Source organism: Fusarium flagelliforme, assembly GCF_020744385.1.
Source record: "Fusarium flagelliforme strain FIESC 12 MPI-CAGE-AA-0113 chromosome Unknown B0J16scaffold_2, whole genome shotgun sequence".
NCBI classification, from domain to species: Eukaryota; Fungi; Ascomycota; class Sordariomycetes; order Hypocreales; family Nectriaceae; genus Fusarium; species Fusarium flagelliforme.
In genome coordinates this window covers 6,061,104-6,081,423 of record NW_025763504.1, presented here as the reverse complement: position 1 = coordinate 6,081,423, position 20,320 = coordinate 6,061,104, and the positions used below count along the sequence as shown (strand labels likewise).

General features: G+C 50.5%; 7 protein-coding genes across 7 annotated transcripts; 5 read left to right on the top strand and 2 right to left on the bottom strand.

The window, feature by feature from the left end:
• The first annotated feature begins 775 nt into the window (after window positions 1-775).
• B0J16DRAFT_335883 (uncharacterized protein) lies at window positions 776-1,516 on the top strand. Its single transcript, XM_046127133.1, has one exon. It carries the CDS (start codon window positions 898-900, stop codon window positions 1,333-1,335), a length of 438 nt encoding a protein of 145 aa, XP_045987632.1. The 5' UTR covers window positions 776-897; the 3' UTR covers window positions 1,336-1,516.
• B0J16DRAFT_283673 (uncharacterized protein) lies at window positions 1,517-3,493 on the bottom strand. Its single transcript, XM_046123997.1, has 5 exons — window positions 2,827-3,493; window positions 2,753-2,777; window positions 2,668-2,704; window positions 1,752-2,620; window positions 1,517-1,695 (listed from the first exon to the last, which is right to left on the bottom strand). Exons 1-5 carry the CDS (start codon window positions 3,339-3,341, stop codon window positions 1,597-1,599), a joined length of 1,545 nt encoding a protein of 514 aa, XP_045987631.1. The 5' UTR covers window positions 3,342-3,493; the 3' UTR covers window positions 1,517-1,596.
• A 718-nt stretch (window positions 3,494-4,211) lies between these two features.
• Window positions 4,212-7,341, top strand: B0J16DRAFT_335877 (uncharacterized protein). Its single transcript, XM_046127132.1, has 4 exons — window positions 4,212-4,523; window positions 4,664-4,875; window positions 4,938-6,505; window positions 6,556-7,341. The coding sequence occupies exons 1-4, from the start codon at window positions 4,479-4,481 to the stop codon at window positions 6,942-6,944; spliced, it is 2,214 nt and encodes a 737-aa protein (XP_045987630.1). The 5' UTR covers window positions 4,212-4,478; the 3' UTR covers window positions 6,945-7,341.
• Window positions 7,342-7,527: 186 nt separating this feature from the next.
• On the bottom strand, window positions 7,528-9,261 carry B0J16DRAFT_84496 (uncharacterized protein). Its single transcript, XM_046134565.1, has 2 exons — window positions 8,490-9,261; window positions 7,528-8,439 (listed from the first exon to the last, which is right to left on the bottom strand). Exons 1-2 carry the CDS (start codon window positions 8,963-8,965, stop codon window positions 7,905-7,907), a joined length of 1,011 nt encoding a protein of 336 aa, XP_045987629.1. The 5' UTR covers window positions 8,966-9,261; the 3' UTR covers window positions 7,528-7,904.
• A 2,116-nt stretch (window positions 9,262-11,377) lies between these two features.
• Window positions 11,378-12,114, top strand: B0J16DRAFT_335871 (Glyoxalase/Bleomycin resistance protein/Dihydroxybiphenyl dioxygenase). The gene has a single exon (XM_046127131.1). The coding sequence runs from the start codon at window positions 11,441-11,443 to the stop codon at window positions 11,924-11,926; it is 486 nt and encodes a 161-aa protein (XP_045987628.1). The 5' UTR covers window positions 11,378-11,440; the 3' UTR covers window positions 11,927-12,114.
• A 459-nt stretch (window positions 12,115-12,573) lies between these two features.
• On the top strand, window positions 12,574-14,525 carry B0J16DRAFT_335870 (uncharacterized protein). Its single transcript, XM_046127130.1, has 3 exons — window positions 12,574-12,693; window positions 12,757-12,795; window positions 12,852-14,525. Exons 1-3 carry the CDS (start codon window positions 12,649-12,651, stop codon window positions 14,400-14,402), a joined length of 1,635 nt encoding a protein of 544 aa, XP_045987627.1. The 5' UTR covers window positions 12,574-12,648; the 3' UTR covers window positions 14,403-14,525.
• A 743-nt stretch (window positions 14,526-15,268) lies between these two features.
• Window positions 15,269-17,186, top strand: B0J16DRAFT_84465 (major facilitator superfamily domain-containing protein). Its single transcript, XM_046134563.1, has 3 exons — window positions 15,269-15,522; window positions 15,580-15,605; window positions 15,657-17,186. The coding sequence occupies exons 1-3, from the start codon at window positions 15,368-15,370 to the stop codon at window positions 17,102-17,104; spliced, it is 1,629 nt and encodes a 542-aa protein (XP_045987626.1). The 5' UTR covers window positions 15,269-15,367; the 3' UTR covers window positions 17,105-17,186.
• Window positions 17,187-20,320: the final 3,134 nt, after the last annotated feature.

Genomic DNA, 20,320 nt, shown 5'->3' with positions numbered 1-20,320 from the left:
ATGCCAACTCCGAATGAGGTCAGATGATGACGAAATATCTACAAGGGTAGCTCTTAAGCGAGTGATGGACCCTGACTAGGCCTGACTAAAGACAAGACCCTGTTTTGACCAACATCGTCATCGGAAAAGTTGACAACCGTAGGCTAGAGATGCCAGTGAATTGAAGCATCACGATATATCCCATTACCTAATCCATTTTCTCCTCCTGATCTGGGCTGGAAATCCTTTCTTACTTGGCTGTGAGACCGCGTGCGCCATCATGCCATGTACGTGATATGGGGAATGGTGCCATGATGGATCTGGGGTATCGTATGTACAGCATCTGGGGCGCAGCTTCACAAACAATCAAAAAGAAAAGCAATCCTATACGTCTCTGTTTCTTTTCGCTATTACAAATAGAAGAATTCTTCATATCATGGGTTCGGAATATCCGTCATAACTTGAATAATCGGCGGCTCACGGACGTCGCGGAGTTGTAAAAGCCGGATATGCTCCGCTTCAGCTCCGAGCTGACCCAGCGGTCTTTATTCTCCGTATTTGCCTCCAGACATTGATCTCAAAAATTGGCAAAAAGGCATGAAATAATAAGTAATAAAAGCAGTTGAATCGTAGGAAGAGAGTATATGAACTGCTTACAATGGCCTCATTGGATATCAGACCATTTCATCGCGCAATTGTTAGCGGGGAAAAGGTGGGAGCTTGAGCTGTAGATGCAGACGCGGGATGGACGGGGTCAGCTGGCGATTGGATTGTGTCAATGAGGGTCCTTCCTTCTATATCCGATCCGTATATGATATAATATCTCTTTCGCCCTCTCGCTCACTTCCCTCCCACTCTTCTATCTCATTCACCAAACAAAACAATCAAGAACTCTTCAATTACAAATACTGGGACTCCATGCCCTATATTCTACCTACCACCTACCTCACTTCCCCATACACATCCCAAAAACCCACCATGCCGCCTTCAGTCTACATTCTCCTCCAGCGCGACACAGAAACCAACGTCACAATCTCCTCAGTCTATCTCGATCTTCAAGACGCCAACTCCGCGCTTCTTCATCTCGCGCAAGAAGCTGGTGTCGATCCCGCAACCGTCAAGCCCTCTGCTAGCTCAGAGGAAGCTCAGCAGCCGTCAATTGTCAAGGAGCCTCTACGATGGGAAGCCGCTGATGGAACGGCTGCGTGGGTTGAGCGTCATACTGTGACAAATCGCAAGGTGCATGCGCCGGGCAGCACCGAAAAGCCTGGGTTGAAGAGGAATGATAGTCATTTGTACATCAACGACGATGACGATGTTATTGAGGTTGCGGACCATGATGGACAGTACGACTAAATGGATTTTATCGAGGCGATTAATGTGGAGGATACCAACCATCGTCTAGAGGGAACACAAACTGAGGGAATTTTGGGGGATTTATTGTGGCGGACGCGAATCATTGAAATGCATGCTAGACAGCGTGAGACAAATCGAGTTCTAAAGCAATTCAAAGCGATGCTTTTTAATCAATTCAACAACTTCTATCCATCTTGTCTAACACGCTTCTAAATCTATCATCTTGTAGTCTAATTTTATACGCCTCAACTGCCAATGCGTTTACAGCTTGGCCTTGGGAGCAGACATCATTTTCTCGGCCACGATTCTTCTCTGGATCTTACCAGTTGCAGTCTTGGGCATGACCTCAGTAAAGTAAACCTGCGCAATCATTAGCAACTCCATCCAGATTTCATTAACTGTATGGTAAAACTCACCTTCTTGGGCACCTTGAACTTGGCAGAGCGCTCCTCGACCCAGGCCTTGAGCTCCTGAGCAGTCAACTTCTCGCCGTTCTTGAGAACAACAGCAACACCGATGTCCTGTCCGTAAACCTCATCGGGGATAGCAAAGCTGACGGCCTCGCTGATTTGAGGGTGGCGGGTGAGAACGTTGTCCAGCTCGATGGGGCTGATCTTCTCGCCACCCTTGTTGATAAGCTCCTTGATGCGACCGGTGATGATAACGTAGCCGTCCTCGTCCTTCTTGCCCTGGTCACCGGTTCGGAAGAAGCCGTTCTTGTGGTAGGATTCCGCGTTGGCCTTGTCGTTGTTGACGTAGCCCTTGGTGACGTTCTCGCCGATGATGCAGATCTCACCCTCGCTGCCCTGGGGAACCTCCTCGCCCTGCTCGTTGAGGATTCTGACTTCGACACCCTGGCCAATACCGACGGTTCCAGCCTTTCTCTTGGCAGGAGGAAGAGGGTTGGAGGTCATCTGGTGAGCGGCCTCAGTCATGGCATAAGCCTCAAGAACAGGAGCGTTGTAAGTCTCCTCGAGCTGCTTGAAGACGGTGGGCGACAGAGGGCTGGAGCATGATCGGATGAAGCGAATCTCGGGCTTGGGGCTGGGAGGAGGGTTCTTGAGGAGGATCTGGTGGATCGTGGGAACGGCAGTGTACCAGTTGGCCTTGTGGTTGATGAAGTCGGTCCAGAACTCCGAGGCGGAGAACTTGTTAGGAACGACCATGGAGCCTCCGGTGAAGAGAGGGGCCAGGAGACCGCAGAGAAGACCGTGGACGTGGAACAGAGGCATGACCAGCATGGTTCGGTCCTTGGGGGTGAGGTCGTATGTGTTCTTGATGTTGTCTGCGATGGGGTTAGTCATGATGAGTGAGATGAGCTGTGAGACGTACTCATGGTTCGGGTCAAGTTGCGATGAGTGAGAGGGACCTATGAATGTGAGTATGAGATATCGCAATATGATATCAGTTTACTTACCACCTTGGGGCGCGATGTTGTGCCACTATCAATTGTTAGTTATGAGCTTGTCGCAAATCGCATGAGTGACCAACCTAGTGTGCAGAATAAGAGCAACATCATCAGGCTCAGCAGTAAGAACCTTCTCCTTCTTGCCCTTCAGAAGACCATAATCCTTAACATCAAGCGCAACCTCACCCTTGCTCTCATCCCAATAGCACTCAGCAACAGCAGCATTGAACTTCTTAGCCGCCTTCACACTAGGCGCACCAGCAGCCCAAGCGCCTCTGGGAACGAGGACGATCGCGCTCTTGACATCGTCGATGTAGAACTCAAACTCATCCTGCTTGTAGGCCGGGTTGAGAGGAGCAGCGATTCCGCGCTGCCACGAGGCGGCGAGAAATGAAACGATGAACTCGTACGAGTTTACGAGCGCGATGGAGACGGGCGCGGCTGTTGTGATACCCAGATCGGCGAGCTTGCGCTGGAAGGATGAGATGTCGGACTCGAGGTTGGCGTAGCTGACGGTGAGAGCTTTGGGCTTGGAGGGAATGATAACAGCCTCCGCAGAGGGATTGCTCTTGTTGATGGCGGTCTGAAGAGTTGACATTGTAGCTATTATAATTAGAAATTTAAGGACTGAGATCCAATAACAATGATGGTGATAAGGGAAGGTTGAGCTAGTAGAGATAAAGATCTGAAATTCAAGACAACGGTAAATCGACAACGGTCTATAACTAACTTAGTAACCTAGCGTACTGTATTCTACGCGATAAAATACCTAACCAAGGTAAGGGGAGGTATTAGTATTTAAATCTACCATGACGTGCTTGGCTCTCTCCCGTTTTCCCGGCCAAGGGTCCGGGGGTGTTTCGGCTTCCACTTAAATCGGCCTACCCGTCGAACTATGTCCACTGCCAAGGTGGATTGTGTCAGGCAGTTTACGCGTCTCTTCTTGGTATAATAAAGAGATATTCCCTGAAACGAGAGGGAGCCAATTGGTAGCTGTCAGATCGAGGTTTGAGGCATTAGGCGAGTTGAGTTACTGGGACACTGAGGTATGATGTAAATAACAAGGGTATCCTGTTTACTAAATCCAGGAACACAATTCCATGTTTTATGCAGTGGATTGTATTGAAGCCCAACTAAACCCCTGGAATACACTGTTTTGTTATCGTTTTAGACAATATTGAGTTGACATCTGTCAGTCATTTTGTACCTACATGAATGTAACCCCGAATGAAAATGCCATGTGGCTCAACCCGGAAATCGGCGAGTCTCCAAAGACCAAGGTACAACTCCATGGGGGTCAACGGAAGGCCCATAGGTACTTCTGCAGGTTCTATCCGTGCCCCCAATTCTTCCATCGGCGGGGTTTTAGGCCCGCATCCTGCATCTCAGGGGCCACTAGAGCCTAAAACTGACGGGCCACCTTCGGTTCCGCGGCGCGTGCCTTCCTCACCTAAACTTGGTCGTATAGAGTAACCGTAGACTACTTTACATCTCACCTTACAAGAGCTGCGCCTCAAACTCTCCCCCGCTATTCCATTGTATCTGTGTCTTTTAACTTTAGTATCTCAACTTTCTCAACAATTGTCAATTCTACTATTCTATTGTTCCAACGGCCAGTATTTGTTTACTTCACACTTGGCCGAGCTCTGCGATATCGAGTACATGCCTCCGTTTCTTCCGCGCCGACCGGTTACTCCCCGCTCCTGAGATCGTTCGAATATCATAATTGCCCATCATGGCTGAGGTGGACGCGATGCCCACCTTTGGCACAGAGCTCAAGGTTGGTTGCCTCTTTGACTCGTGACGGTCAAACCTTCATACTTTGTCGGTTTCTGGACTACTTTAATGCTTTGCGCCTGCATTGAAAGCTGTCGTTCAACGGCCGACTTGGATTCGCATGGCTAACAGACGTCTTACTAGGATGGCTTCAAACCTGCAAACGTATGGCTCGGCCATGGTATTGCCTGGCTTGACGAAATCCAGCAATTCTACCGAGAGCGCGCGGCTATAGAGAAGGAATATAGCGCAAAGCTTATGGCGCTTTCTAAGAAATACTTTGACAAGAAGAACAAGAGGACGGCCCAACTCAGTGTAGGAGATACTCCTGCCATGACACCTGGTTCGCTAGAGAGGTATGGACCAAACACCCCTTACTTGCCTTGTGAATCCCTTACTGATTGCCGTGCGACAACAGTGCTTCTTTGACCACATGGGCCACCCAGCTTACAACCGTCGAGACCCGCGCCGGCGAACACGATAAATACGCCAACAACCTCATTTCTCAGGTCGCCGAGCCGCTCAAGTTCTTCGGAGGTCGTTTTGAAGAACTGCGCAAGCGTCATTCTGACTATGCCACCAAACTTGAGCAGGAGCGCGATTCTCAATATGCCGCACTCGCCAAGACGAAGGGCAAATATGACAACGTTTGCCAAGAGGTGGAGGCTAAGCGCAAGAAGACAGAAGCACATTTCGATAAGGCCAAGACGCAGAATGCTTACCAACAGCAGATCCTCGAGATGAACAACGCCAAGAATACCTACATTATTGCGATCAACGTTACAAACAAGCAGAAGGAGAAATATTACCACGAATATGTGCCCGAAGTTATGGATAGTCTACAGGATCTTAGCGAGTTCAAGACGACAAAGCTGAATGGCCTCTGGACGGTTGCGACCAACCTCGAATCTGACATGCTGCAGCAGAGTAACGGCATGGTGCAGCACCAGGGTACCGAGATCCTCAGGAACTTGCCTCACCTCGACTCCATGATGTACCTCCAGCACAACATGGGCGCTTTCAACGAACCCGCCGACAAGCATTTCGAGGCCAGTCCCGTCTGGCACGACGACGGTACTATGGTGGTGGACGAGACGGCAAAGATCTTCCTGCGCAATGTCTTGAGCAAGTCCAAGTCGCAACTGGGAGAACTGAGGAGAGAGGTTGATAAGAAGCGAAGAGAAGTCGAAAGCGTCAAGCAACTAAAGCAAAGAGTTCGAGAAGGAAAGGAAAAGAAGGATGAGGTCGAGGTTGTCCGCACGCTTTTCCAGATGCAAGAGAGTCTACATGCGACCGACCGTGAGCGGTTGACAGCCGAGGTTGAAACATCAACCATCACTTCTGTCGTGGGCGACGTGACACTGGGCGCAAAGAACCACAACTTTAAGAGTCAGACATTCAAGATACCCACGAACTGTGATCTGTGTGGAGACAGGATTTGGGGTTTGAGCGCAAAGGGCTTTGATTGCCGAGATTGTGGCTACACATGCCATAGCAAGTGTGAGATGAAGGTTCCCCCTGATTGCCCTGGCGAACAGACTAAGGATGAGCGGAAGAAGCTGAAGGCCGAACGCCAGGAGGCTGCGAATAAGCTCCTCAAGCCTAGCACAACGATGACATCGCTGCACTCCAACAACTCAGATGCACCCGAACTTACACGATCTAATACCATGAACTCACTCAGCTCACATTCGGCACGCCCGTCTATATCAGGATCTGCTTCTGGGCAGCTAAGTCCTGCTGAAGAGAACCCGCCAGACGCAGGACGACCAAGTATGTCATCAACAACGACATCGACTACTGCTGCGCCCAAGCGAAGAATTATGGCACCTCCACCAGCAGCTTACATTAAGGACTCAGCCGGCGAAACAAATGGTGGTGCAAAGGAGGAGAAGAAGGGCAAGATGATGTATACGTTCGAGGCTACTGGTGAAGGCGAATTGACAGTGCAAGATGGTCGGGATGTGGTGCTACTCGAACCTGATGGTAAATCTTTACTCTGCTTATTATAAGAACGAAGCTAACTTTATTTACAGACGGCTCTGGCTGGGTGAAGGTTCGAGCAGGATATAAGGAAGGCCTCGTCCCATCATCCTACGTCGAATTCACCGCCGTCACCTCACCACCCGCCCCTGCCCCTGGCCCTTCCGCACGACCATCATCAACTTATTCCACATCCACCACATCCTCCCTAACACAAACCCCCAAGAAGAAGGGTCCCGCAGTAGCTCCCAAGCGCGGCGCAAAGAAGCTCCGCTACGTAGAAGCCCTGTACGAGTACACAGCCCAGGCAGACACAGAGCACTCCATGTCCGAAGGCGAGCGATTTGTCCTCGTGCAGGATGACCCTGGTGATGGATGGGTCGAGGTCGAGAAGGCGGGTGTCACGGGAAGTGTGCCTGCGAGTTACGTGCAGGCTGTATAGAAAACCAGCGAGAATTGTACATGTGAAGTTTGTCAGCGGAAGAGGAAGGGGTTTGCATGAAGAACAGAAGCGTTGTCTCCTTATTCTTGGACGAGTGCATATGAAGCAGCGAGCATAGCTTCTTGTTGAGTCACTCCTAAAGAGAGAAAGATACTCGGGAGAAAGGAGCGATTGTGGGATACGGTAGCATTCATGGAGTATATACATTTAGTCACAGCATGAACTCAAGTTTAATAAGTACCTGCTGAGCCGCAACGGAACAAAGCTTACGAAGCAATCGTCGTTTCTCGCCACTCAACCGAACTTTCCGAATAAGAGTCATAGCATCACGAGTACGGAACAAAAGGCAAAATACACTAGACTTTAAATGGGTGACTTGAATTCTGAAGCACTGATAGCTTTTCCATTGTGAGAAGCGAAAGGGGGCATCCGTCTAGTTAGGTATATATTACAGGAATCGTACAAAAAAAGCTCAAACGTCACCACCGAGCGCACCATTGATTTCGTTTCTCATACATGCATCTTATCCCATCCTGGTATACTAGCTATTCCACTTCCTTGAACCCATCTGCCATTCTTTCCATCTCTCTTTCGTAGCTCGTGTTGGGGTTATGCGTGTGCAGTTGTATAAAATAGGAGGGGGATATCATTTCTTCCGAAACCTTGAAATAAACGCCGTGCCAAAAACGTGAAAAGGGAGGATAAATATGTTTAAAAGAAAAAGTGGTAAAAGAAATTCCCAAGAACGAAATATGACATGAGTTCGTCTTGGACTTAGACCATGGGCCCCCTGTAGTCAAACACCGAGGGGAGTGTGTTTTGCGAACGTAGCGCTTCGCAAGGATGCTGAAACCGAGTCTACCAAGTTTGCTGGTTTTGAACAAAAGGCGATTTGTATTTCACCAGAAAATGCTCATGCCCTTCACTTGGTCCTTGCTGCTCGCCAAGCCTGGAATCATCCTAAATCATCTGGGCTGTGGGAGCTCCCAGGCCGTGGTGCCCAAGACCTTCCCTCAAAGCGTCCTGCAATTCAGCAATCTGAGCCATCATAGACAGAGAATGCGTTGACTGTTGTTGCATGTCGGCCTTGAGTTTCTCGTTCTCGTCTCTTAGGCGTTTGACCTCTTCCTTGAGCTCGTTGATCTCCTCGGTAGCTTGCGTATCGCTTGGGCGGCGCTTGCGCTTCATGCCCGCCTGCTCGCTGTCATTTTCGTCGGACAAGACCATGTCAGGAGGGGGGGTGTTTCCCGCTCCGTCAGGGTTGGTGTGAACACGGCGAAGATGCTCATTCAAATTTTCCATCCGTGAAAAGCCCTTCCCTGTGTGCCGCTTGCAGTTGGGGTGAGGACAGTTGACGGTATTCTTTGGTCCTCCATGCTTGCCGTGAACTTCGCGCTCGTGTCGGAGTAGACCACCGGAGTAAGTGAAGCCAGGAAGATTCTCGCATCCTTCAGCGGGGCATCGATAGGGTCGCTCATGCTTGTCCATGTGCTTGCTGTAAAATGGTTAGTATAGGTTTTGAAAATGATACATAGGATGACTTACTTCCATTCGCACTTGCGCGAAAACACTCGTACCTCTTCTTTGCAGTCTTCCTGTGTGCAGTGGAACTTGCCATCGGCGCCCTTGACAGCTTCTCTCTCTGGCTTGGCGATGGGCTTGACCCGAGTGGGAGGAGGCGAGTCGATGCTAGGCGAAAGGTCTTTGTCGTCGGGCAGAGGGTCGAGTGTTGGTGCTTGCAGGGAAGCCTCAATGGGCGAAGGGAACGTGTGATGTCCTAGGTCGAGTCTTGTCGCATCGTGCACAGCAGCAGCATCATCCGGCAACATCCCTCGGTCATCCCCAAGAACACCTGTGGAGTCTGGAAGCATCGCCGCTTCAGTTGTATATTGACTAAGCTGCTCGGCGACATCGTTGTCGGTGAATCGTTGGTCGGCGGTGTGATCATGGTCGTGGTCGTCACCGATGGGAGGGTAGCCCCCATCGTGTATGAAATTACGAGGCTCGAATGCGACACTCATGGTGTCTGTGAATTTGTGTTGGTCTGCGATGGTTGCGGAGGCGACGTAGAAATCGCGGTCGGGAGAGGTTTTAATGAATGGTGAAGTAATCAAAAGGCTGTCGATGGTTGCAAGTGGCAGCGATCGCTTGTCAAATCTATCTTTTTTTTAAACTTAGAGGTGTGGGCGTCCAGTATGTGGTTATACCAAAACGCCGATGAGTGAGTGATCGGTTCGGTTATGATGAATGAAGCTTCGAGTTGGCCTGAAAATTCTGGTGTAAAAAAGCGGGAGGCTACGGAACCTGGAAAGATTGGGTGGAGAAAGAACTAGATGGATGGATTAGTCAAGCGCTGGCACGTGACATCGCGTATGCAGCGTGGCTCAGCAGAGGGCAAGGGGTTCCAATGTGGCGCCGACCGTTCCGAATTGTCTTGTTAAAACAAGGTCAATGCGAGAGCGGCTTTATTAGTATTCGATTGTTCTCCAGGCAGACGAGAGCCAACGAGTGACTCGATAGGGAAGGTCCCATAATAAGCAAAGTCCTTTGGGCTTGAATTCGGAAACGTGCCAAATCGTGACTCACGCGCTGTGCGTCTTAGTGGCGGCGCATAATGGGAGTGGGGAAGTACAAGGCTGCGACGAGAAAATGTACTGTATTAACAATACTGAAGTACTCTTTTGCATGGGTGTGCCAAGATAGTGCAACAGCCATACCCGTTGCCTTTATGGATCTTCACTCGAAGATGTTGTACACGTACTTGGGTACGAGGCTGTGCGAGCCACGTCCAAGTACATCCAAGATGCATTCCGACAAGATCTCGTGATCTCATTCACGGTTCCTGGAGTTAAGCAACTTTGCTTATTGGACAAATCCGGTCATCCATTAGGATTCCATGTCCAAGGAAAGTGACGTGCACTCCTAGAGTGTGTTGCCTAACCCCGGTTCGCCAGTACTTGTTTCCTTCAGGCTGTAGCCAACAGGTCTGTTGACACCTTCAGCGATAAACTTACTTTCAAATAGCGCTTATTGGGTAGGAGATAATCAGGCTCATCGATACTATTTCCATATAAGGCGAAGCACACGATGACTGGTCGGCCTTGCCCAGACGACTCTCTCCTGCCTGACTCATCGTGTCAGGTTGGGGCTGGTGGTGAGGCCTCACAACCTTATTTTTCAGGGGACAACCCTAGGAACAAGATGGACGACTTCGCCATATTATCCTTTTTCGTATAGATGAGCGTGTCGTTTCCCAAGACCACTGAGCCTCGAATGCGACAAGACTGAGCTTGAAAAGAAGCAATTGATCCAGATCGAGGTTAGCCTGGCATGTCTGCGACTAACATCGTATCGCGGTCCTGGCGTGGATTCGTTGCGTATGTATCAGAGCATCCGCGAGAGGGTGGCACAAGCAGATGACGATGGAGGTGACGACGATGGTTCAGAGCAGGGCATTGGCGAGACCGTAAAGGCCCAGAAGTCGCTTAGATAGAAAAGTTGAATTCTGACAGCAATTCATTCGCGAAAGCAATTGAATCATTGATGGAATTTCAAGAAGCGCTCGTAGGGCGATGAGAGATGTTGATCTGACAGATTGAAGAGGTGAGAAGAAGGGGGAAATGCAGAGTTAGAAATTGGAGATTCGGAGAGCGGTTTGTTGTTTTGGGAATGAAGGAAGGACGGGACGGGAACAGGCGCGCTGCTGGTTTCTCAGGCATTTGTGCATTTTACACCAGAAATATGAGGTTGACCTTTAGGTTCCCGTTCAACGATACCACCTAGACAAGGGCCAAGCCTAATGCAGCTAATACTGATCCTAGGGATATGAGCCACAGCAATTAGGTGAGTTGTCATTGGTCCATTGAGACGATCAGAGGTGATGAAGAAACCTTGTTGTTCATCTAGTCTAGTCTTGTACAGAATGAATTCTTGGTCTCTTTGCTGGATTCATGTCTTGTTGCAATGCGACAGAGGCAGGCGATTAGTCTTGGATGAGGCCATGTGCTGTACATTTCCTTGAGCAATGCCTAACTGCATAAAATTACAACTGCAAGAAGAGCCGAAGAACATTATTACACAAATGGGCCAAATCCAAGTGCTCGTCTTGGTTCAATTCCGTCCCTATGTCTCTGGCTTCCACTGTTTGGCTTGAAGCCTGGCTCTTAAGGCGGGGAAAGGCCCCAGCCTCTTACACACTAGATTGTTGGCTACACGATGCAGCAACTAACGCCTCTAGCTGAAGTGGCTTACCGCACTATGATTGTTTTCACGATACTCTGGCATTGTACTGTTATATCGTGTGAATGAATTCACGACTGTTTATTACTGTTGGCTCAATTCCGACTTCAATGCCGCGCTATGAGACCAATATGTAGCCGTTTCAAGCCATGGCAGCAGAACGTGTATAAAAGGGCTGTAAGACGATCCCGAGTTGTTAATTACAACCACATTCAAACATCACCTTGATAGTACCGCACATATTTTAAGCAAGCATTATGTCTTTTGGCAAAATTACCACCTGCCTCTGGTTTCAAGACCAAGCAGAAGAGGCAGCGAAGTACTATACCTCAATCTTCGCCCCAAACTCCAAGATCACCACTACTCCACGTCACACTCCGCCCGGCCAAGAGGCCGCAAGAGTTATGATCGTTGAATTTGAACTTCAAGGTCGCACTTTCGTCGCCCTCAACGGCGGTCCAGCACCGTGGCAGTTCAACGAGGCTGTGTCCTTCATGATCGACTGCAAGGACCAGGCTGAGGTTGACCATTTCTGGGAGAAGCTCAGTGAGAATGGCGATGTTTCCCGTCAACAGTGTGGCTGGCTGGCGGATAAGTATGGCGTTGCCTGGCAGGTTGTGCCTACTGCGCTGAAGAGCATGATGGGCTCTGAGGATAAGGCTGCTGCAGGGAGAGCGACTGAGGCTATGATGAAGATGAAGAAACTTGATATCGCAGAGCTGGAAAAGGCTTTCAAGGGTTGATATTCATTTACAAAGCCTGGACACTCAGTCTTTGATATGGTACTATCAATTGATGATCATTTTCAAGTCTTACCAAGCGCAACTGTGAACCTTCAACTACATGTCGTTGCTTATCAGACGCTATTCAGACACTAACATTAGCGAATTACAGTGATGTCAGACAATTGATAGATAAATGCCGTGGAAACAACAAGATGAAATGGGGCTATGGATACTCTTTGGTTTTGTTTGGCCTAAAGAGGAAGGATACCACCTGGAACCCAGCTATATCCGCTATCGGTTATCCACTTTGGAGTTTTTTTTTATTACCCCGCCATCATGATGGCTCTCTTTTTTTTTTCCTCCTCGGTTGCGCCGTATCATAAGACTGATGACAGGCTCAGCACGATAACATGGTTCTACACGAGAACATTGCACTCCAATGATTTCTGACAGTTAGATAATAAGAATCAATTCCGAGTATTAGGCTAGGTTAGATAAGCATGATAATGACTCGTGCCAAGGCAGTCTTTTAAGTTTGTTGATACGCAGTGACAGCAGGCGATACCCTAACATTAGTGGGGCTCTACTCATGTGTACCTAGATGAGTCAGCCACTAAAGGTTGGGTAGAAACAGATTTTTTTTATACTCACTGCTCTCTCGGTTTGCGCTGTGCTTGCATGGTCCCTTGTTCTTCAACCCATTATATCAAGATTCACGATCACCGGTAATCTTCGACACAATGACTGAATTCGAGAATGCGGCGCCGCCGCACGCTACCTACGACGTAAGAGCGAAGCACTCTCAAGCCTTCATGTAGTATCATTAGCTGACCATTGCTGTCTCGTAGACCGTCCTTGTCCTGGACATGGGATCTCAAACCAGTCATGTTCGTACTTTTCACAGACTGTAATGTGCGTGAAGTAAGGGCTAACAAGTCTAAAGCTCATCCTGAGACGTCTGCGATCTCTGGGTGTCTACTCTGAGATGCTTCCCTGCACTCAGAAGATCGGAGAGCTGGGCTGGAAGCCTGTTGGTGTTATTCTTAGCGGAGGCCCCTCCAGTGTTTATGCTGAGGACTCCCCCGGAGTGGACCCCGCCGTGTTTGAGCTTGGTGTTCCCGTCTTGGGAGTCTGCTATGGTAACCAGCTGATTGCCTGGCGAGCAAACCCCAAGAGTGTGGCTCCTGGTGTCAACCGCGAGTACGGTGAGACTCAGATGGCCATCCACAAGGTCAACGGCCATGGTGACCGTCTCTTCGATGGTCTGGGTGACTCTTTGAACGTTGTCATGAGCCACTTCGACAAGGTTGTTCAGCTGCCTGATGGCTTCCAGATCATTGCCACCACCAAGAACAGCGAGTTCGCTGGTATCGCCCACAAGTCTCAGCCTATCTTCGGCATCCAGTTCCACCCCGAGATCTCTCACACTGAGAAGGGAACTGACATCATCAACAACTTCGCCACCAAGATCTGTGGTGCCAAGGCTGACTGGAAGATGGACGACTTCTCCACGCGCGAGATCACTCGCATTCGCCAGCTCGTTGGCGAGAACGCCCAGGTTATTGGTGCCGTCAGTGGTGGTGTTGACAGCACCGTCGCTGCTAAGCTCATGAAGGAGGCCATTGGTGACCGATTCCATGCTATCTTGGTTGACCAAGGTCTCATGCGTCTCAACGAGTGCGAGCAGGTTAAGGAGACTCTTGAGAAGCATCTGGGCATCAACCTCACCGTTGTTGACGGATCCGAGCTTTTCCTCAGCCGTCTTGCAGGTGTCACTGAGCCCGAGGCCAAGCGAAAGATCATCGGAGGAAGCTTCATTGATCTCTTCGAGATCGAGGCCCTCCGCATCGAGAAGGAGGCCGAGAACACACCCCGTGCTGGAAAGGTTGAGTGGTTCCTTCAGGGAACACTGTATGCCGATATTGTCGAAAGCTTGAGTTTCAAGGGAGCTGCCAGCTCTACCATCAAGTCTCACCACAATGCTGGAGGTCTTCCCGCCCGTATGCAAAACGGCGAGGCCCAGCTCAAGCTCCTCGAGCCCCTCCGAGAACTCTTCAAGGATGAGGTGCGAGCTTTCGGTCGTCAACTGGGTATCCACGAGGAGCTCATTGGCCGACACCCCTTCCCCGGCCCTGGTCTGGGAATTAGAATCATCGGCGAGGTCACCCCCGAGCGCGTCGAGATTGTCCGCAAGGCCGATCACATCTTCATCTCCATGATCCGAGAGGCCGGTATCTACGACGAGGTCACCCAGGCCTACGCTGCTCTTGACACAAACCGAGCTGTCGGTGTTCAGGGTGATGCCCGAGTCTACGGCTACATCTGCATTCTCCGAGCCGTTACCAGCTTGGACATGATGAGCGCCGAGCCCTACGAGTTCAAGTGGAGCCTCATCAAGGCTATCAGCAGGAGGATCGTGAACGAGGTTGACGGCATTGCCAGAGTGGTTTACGACACCACCGCCAAGCCTCCTGGTACCATTGAGTTGGAGTAAGGTTTTGCATCAAAAGGATTTAAAGAAAATAAGAGATTATAGCTCAGGCAGAGACCTGATTTGGCGTTTGGAGGGATAGGAAAGTTAGATTTGCGGAATAAAAAGGGACATTTTTCTACGGCACAATTGCTTGCTACATGACTTGACTCACTCATCACTTTAAAGGTTGTGCAACAATAACCATATTGCCATCTGCCTAGATCCCCGGATATCTGGAATACCGATGCTAGCTGAGCTTGATCCATGTCGAAGCTTTAGTCTCTATTCTTAGTGAAGGCCGAGGGAACACCGAAGCTTTCTGAACCAAATACGTAAAGGCCGAGATCTGGTTCAAGATGGCGCTTGCATTAGATTATCCCATGATCTTAATAGTCATAGGTTACCGAGTACCGGCGGCTGGTCTCGGAAGGTTGCCGAATTTTAAGGTATCCGTCTCCGGCTTCAAGGCCGGTAATACCGAGAACGGTAGTTGCCGGGCCGCATCAATGTAACCGTTTGTCGATCACTTGGTTTCTGAACAGATTCTGGAATATTGTAGCATCAGATAATCGAACAGACTGCCAATTAAAGAATATCAGTCTTTCATCTCTATGTAGTTCTTTGCAGATAGAATAGATTACTGAGGAACGGAAGCCGATCACGGCATAAAAAAGAAGCTCTCCCCTGTAGTAGCCGCATTTCACTAGGGGCTCCATTAAAGCTCCCAAGCTAGAACTTCCCCAACCTGTTCGAAGCTGAGCTATTTCCCCAAAAGTGAATCTGCAGTTGGGACGGACCAATGCTTGTTTTAGTTCTAGCGGCCACAACCAATTGAATTCCATTGATAAATTCCCCTCCACCCTCTCTTCTCTCTTTTCTCTTCCCCTCAACAACTTCTTTTTTCGTTTTTATCATTATCATTAACCCTCTCGACTGGCATTAACTCTCTTCCTGTTCTGTTCATAACCTTCAAATCTCTTACTGATATGGCAGAGTCGGCTCCTAGCTCGCTCGCCAGCGGTGGCCAGCATGATGACCATGCGTCCAAGCCACAGTTTGCCTCTACTGGGCTTGAGAATCAGGAAGAGGGAGATGCCCGAGAGGGTGATTATGATGTAGAGACAGTTGAGCGCATCTACAGGTTTGTTATCACTGCATTTCTCTCCATTGACATATAGCTTACCAATTCGATTTACAGAAAGATTGATCGCCGTATTATTCCTGGTAAGTCCCATCTCCCTCATATTCTATAGGCGCATAGCTGACCAGTCCCAGCTTTCTGGGTTCTCTACTTCCTCTGCTCAGCCATCAGGTCAAACATTGGAATCGCTCAGACCATGAACAAGGACAAGGGCCATGACCTCATGACTGTTCTCGGAATGACTCCCAAGGACGTTTCCACCGCCCTGGCTCTCTTCTACGTTGCCTATGTCCTTTTTGACTGCCCCTCCAACCTCGTCATGAGCAAGCTCAGCCCTCGTCTCTGGATGGCTCGCATTGTCTTCGCTACCAGTGTTATTGGCACTTGTTTCGCTGCTGTCAATGATCCCTGGAGCGTAAAGCTTTTGCGATTCTTGCTTGGGGTGGTTATTGCTGGCATGTGGCCTGGCATGGCTTTCTACCTCACCTTGTTCTATCCTCCTTCGCGCACCGGTCAGCGAATTGGGTACTACTTTACCGCCTCTCAAGTCTCTGCTGCTGTTGTCGGTCTTGTTTCTGCTGGCTTCCAGCTCATGGATGGTGAAAGAGGCATCGTGGGCTTCCGATGGATGTTTATGGTCTATGGTCTTGTCGGTGTCGTTCTGAGCGTCGTTTTGCTGTGGTGGCTCCCTGATCGTCCTCTTGCGCCTGGCCAGACTCGGCCCAAGACTGGTATCTGGAAGTTCCTTCCCGCTACCCCTGAGGTTCTCAAGGGACAAGATGCTGTTATTCATTACCACGATCTTCGACGTGTCTACCACTCTCGCCCCTGGAACTTCAAGGATCTTGGTCTTGTCCTCATCGACTGGCGTCTGTGGCCTCTGACCATGATGTACTTCGGTGTTGTCGGCGTCGGCATAGGCACCCAGATGTACGGATCCGTTATCATCGCATCCATCCGACCCGAAGCCAGCGGCATCGAAGTGAGTCTGCTGTTCGCGCCCATCTGGATTATGGATCTCATCGCCATTCTCATCGTTACTCCTATCTCGGACCGCTTTCACCGATCTCGTCCCTACTTCTTCTCTGCTGCCGTCTGCATCCAGATCGCCGGTCTTCTCACTACCACTCTGGCAACTGGTAACGGCTGGGCTCGATACGGAGGTCTTCTCATGGTTGGTTTCGGTCTTGGTCCCACTGTGCCAATCTGCATGGCTTGGAGTTCCGAAATCTTCCAAAAGCGCCACGGGGAAGTGGGAGTTGCAGCTGCCACTGCGCTCGTTTCCGGTCTGGGTAACTTAGGCAGTGTTATGACCACCTATGCTCTCTACACCGGCTGGCCCGAGGATGCTGCCCCTGGTCCTCGCCAGTACCGCAAGAGTAACTACACCATGATCGGAATCTTGTGCATGAGCATCATCAGCTCGTTCCTTATGAAGGCTCTTCTTGCGTACTTTGGCAACCCAGCCAGCAGCAAGCTCCAGTCCGACTCTGCTAGTGAGTTTGAGGATGGTGCAGCTCGACGTGAGGGTCAGGAGCGTGGTTTCCGATTTCTTCGCGGGAAGAAGTCGAGCCGCGCATAAGTTCTAAGAACTTCCAGACTCGATCGCCTGGCTCGCATCTTCAACAATCGCCCAGTTCGACAGGTCTTGGCTTATAGCAGCTACCGGTGGCCCAACCTGCCAGTTCAGCTGCTTGTAAAAACATGGCAATATACTAATACCATGCCTTGACGACATTTCCTTCTTACCTCATCCGACGAGGATCCATCGTTAGCCCTCGAAGCGTCGCCACATCGAAACAGTATACACGACGGCCTCGACAACGACATGCTCCGGGGGACGTCCTGACCTGGAAAAGAGCGCAGTGACAATGCTTCAGCGCTATCACCACGCTCCCAACCAGACCAGCCCGTCCTTCCAGCATCCCCCTCTCGGACTATTCTGACATTTCTATTTTTGGTACACGTTCTGTTTTGTTCCTTTTATATATGATACCCCATCAGCGTTTGTACACGCTGTCCTACGAATGATTCTCTCGGCAGCGAAAGTGCTTCTACGCCATCGCTTTGCGGATAGTGTGTTGAACCAGAACTCGCGGCGACAATGCTTGCTACGCTATCGTTGGCAAGTTCTGTGGGCGTTTTTGTGATTTTGGTTAGGGTGGAAAGGTTGTATAACTTGGTTAGGGAGATATTACCATTCATTATTGTTATGTATGGTATAATATAAGAAACATTGCTCTCTCACATTCATTCCTCCGTTGCAAGGAGAACGTGATCCGAAGAGTATCCCAAGTGATGCATAATTGCGACTTGATTTAGTGTGCCAAGCTCGTCTATGCTGAGGATGTAAGCATCACGTTAAACTATAGGTGGAAAGAATTTCTCTGGTCCCCAATATCGGGCTTGATTTCTTCTTATAGAGAAACACTTACGCGAGATGAACCTCCGAAGCTACTTATTACCCACAAGCTGTTGGATGCAAGGGCAGGAGGGTATTTTTAGACAGTGGTCACATCGAAAGGCACAATTCAAAGCAAAAGACACTCGAGAGCTCATGAAATGACTTTCTGTATTCTCTAATTGAGATGCGGTACATCTACACAACCCGCAGGTTAAAATTTCATAGGCACATAAAAACAAAGGGACGATAAAAGTTCAACTCCAAATCTCAAATTTCTCATTCCTCAACGATCTCCATTCATCTTCCCTCCCAGACTGGTCCAAGCCAAGATATGGAAGGTTGAATGATGAAGAATCGCATACCCTTGATAAAAAGAACTCCTCCCCCAAAATTCCTATGATTGTCTAAAAGTCCCCGTTTCCTGGTGATGTTCTGTTTGATCCCAAGAAATCGTTTGCAGCTGAAGTGAAGAAGGAAAAAGACGCTGGCTTCTGCTTATTTTGTTTGTTTACCAGAGACCGAGAGCACGGCGGAGGCGCTCAGGGACGGGGTAGGCAGTAGCCTTGGGCTTCTTGTTCTGGGCCTCAACAGTGGCAGTCACGTAGACTGTCTCGGGCTCCTTGGAAGTGGAGACAGCCATGGTGGTCTGGGCAGAAGGGCACATGGTGACAAGCTGGGTGACAACGTTGGCAGTAGCGGCCTCACAGTCCATGGTGACCATGGAGGTGACAGTCTCAGCGGCCTGGTCACAGTCACCACCACCAACGGTGACAGTCTGGGTAACCTCGCTGGTAAGGGTCTTGGTGATGGTCTCCTCACCAACAGTCTGGGTGTTAACACCAACGGTAACGTAGTTGGTGACCTGGTTGGTGACGGTCTTGGTGACCTCCTTGTAGATGGTGGTAACAGAGCCACCGACGACAGTGGTCTCACCAGCAGCAGCCTCAGAGGTCTCGGCGGGAGCCTCGACAACAGTGGTCTCCTCAGCAGGGACGGTGAGAGCGCCTGTTCCAGAAGGAACACCGGTAGTGAGAGTCATGGAGGTAACGCTGACCTCACCGTTGGGCTTGGTCATGGTGATGACAACAACACCGGTCTGAGTTCCAGTGACAACAGTGGTAGCCTCCTCGCTGGTCTCAACACCGAGAGCAGAGGAAACCTCAGCAGCAGCGGAGGTCTCGGCAACGGGCATGGTCTCGACGGGAACCTCAGTCTCAGCATCGGACTCAACCTTGGTCTCAGTGAAACCGGGGTAGACAGCGGTGCCAGTGCCAGTGGGGACACCGTTGGTGAGGGTAAGAGCAGTGGTGCTAACCTCACCGTTGGGCTTGGTCATGGTGACGGTGGTGACAAGACCGGAGCTCTCAGGGACCTCGGGGACCTCGGAAGTCTCAACACCAGCAGCAGTAGAGCCAACGACGACACCCTCGGAGGTCTCGGCGGGGATCTCAACAGCGGTGGTCTCCTCGGCGGGAACAGTAGCACCAGTGCCGGTAGGGACGCCGTTGGTAAGGGTCATGGAGGTGACGCTGACCTCACCGTTGGGCTTGGTCATGGTGACAGTGGTAACCAACTCAGGGGCCTCAGAGGTCTCAACACCGAGAGCGGTAGATCCAACAACCTCACCCTCAGTGGTCTCGAAAGCAGCCTCAGTGGTCTCGGCATCGGCGGTCTGGACAGTGGTAGCACCGACCTCAGTGGAAGCAGGGGTCTCAATGACGGGAGTACCATCAGAGATAACACAAGACTCGGAGACAGTAAGGGTGCGGGTAGAGATGACAACGTGGCCACCAACGTTAGGCTTGCTGTCGCTACCGGTGGTAACGGCGGCATCGGAAGGAAGGACAACGGTAGCGGTCTCAGTGGACTCCTTCATTTGACCAGTAGGAGCCTTGGCAGTAGAAGAGGCATCAGAGCGGCAGACCTCAAGCTGCTTCTGGCAGTCGGAGACCTCGTAGTTCTTTCCAGCGTTCACAGCACAAGCCTTGGCCTGCTTGGCACAAGCATCGTCAAGAGCCTCGTCGATCTTGGGGAAGGACTTCTCCTCGGTACCGGTACCGACAACGAAGTCACCCTTGGTACCACGCTTGACAGGAGGGCAGGCAGCACCGATGACAACGGTGCGGTGGAAGATGGTAACCTCACGGATGACAACGATGACGGGCTTCTTGATCTCGCTGACAACAGCGCTGCTGGTAGCAGCCTCAGAAGTAGCAGGGAGCTCCTCAACAGCAGTGGTATCGGCGGCGCCAGCAGGAGCGGTCACGGTGGTGTTGGCAAAAGGACCGGGCTGAGAGATGACGGTCTCCTGGCTGTTACCGGTGGTGAGGATGACGCTGGGGATGATGGAAGTGAGAATAGGAGCCTCAGCCTCGGAAGTGGCAGCCTCGGCCT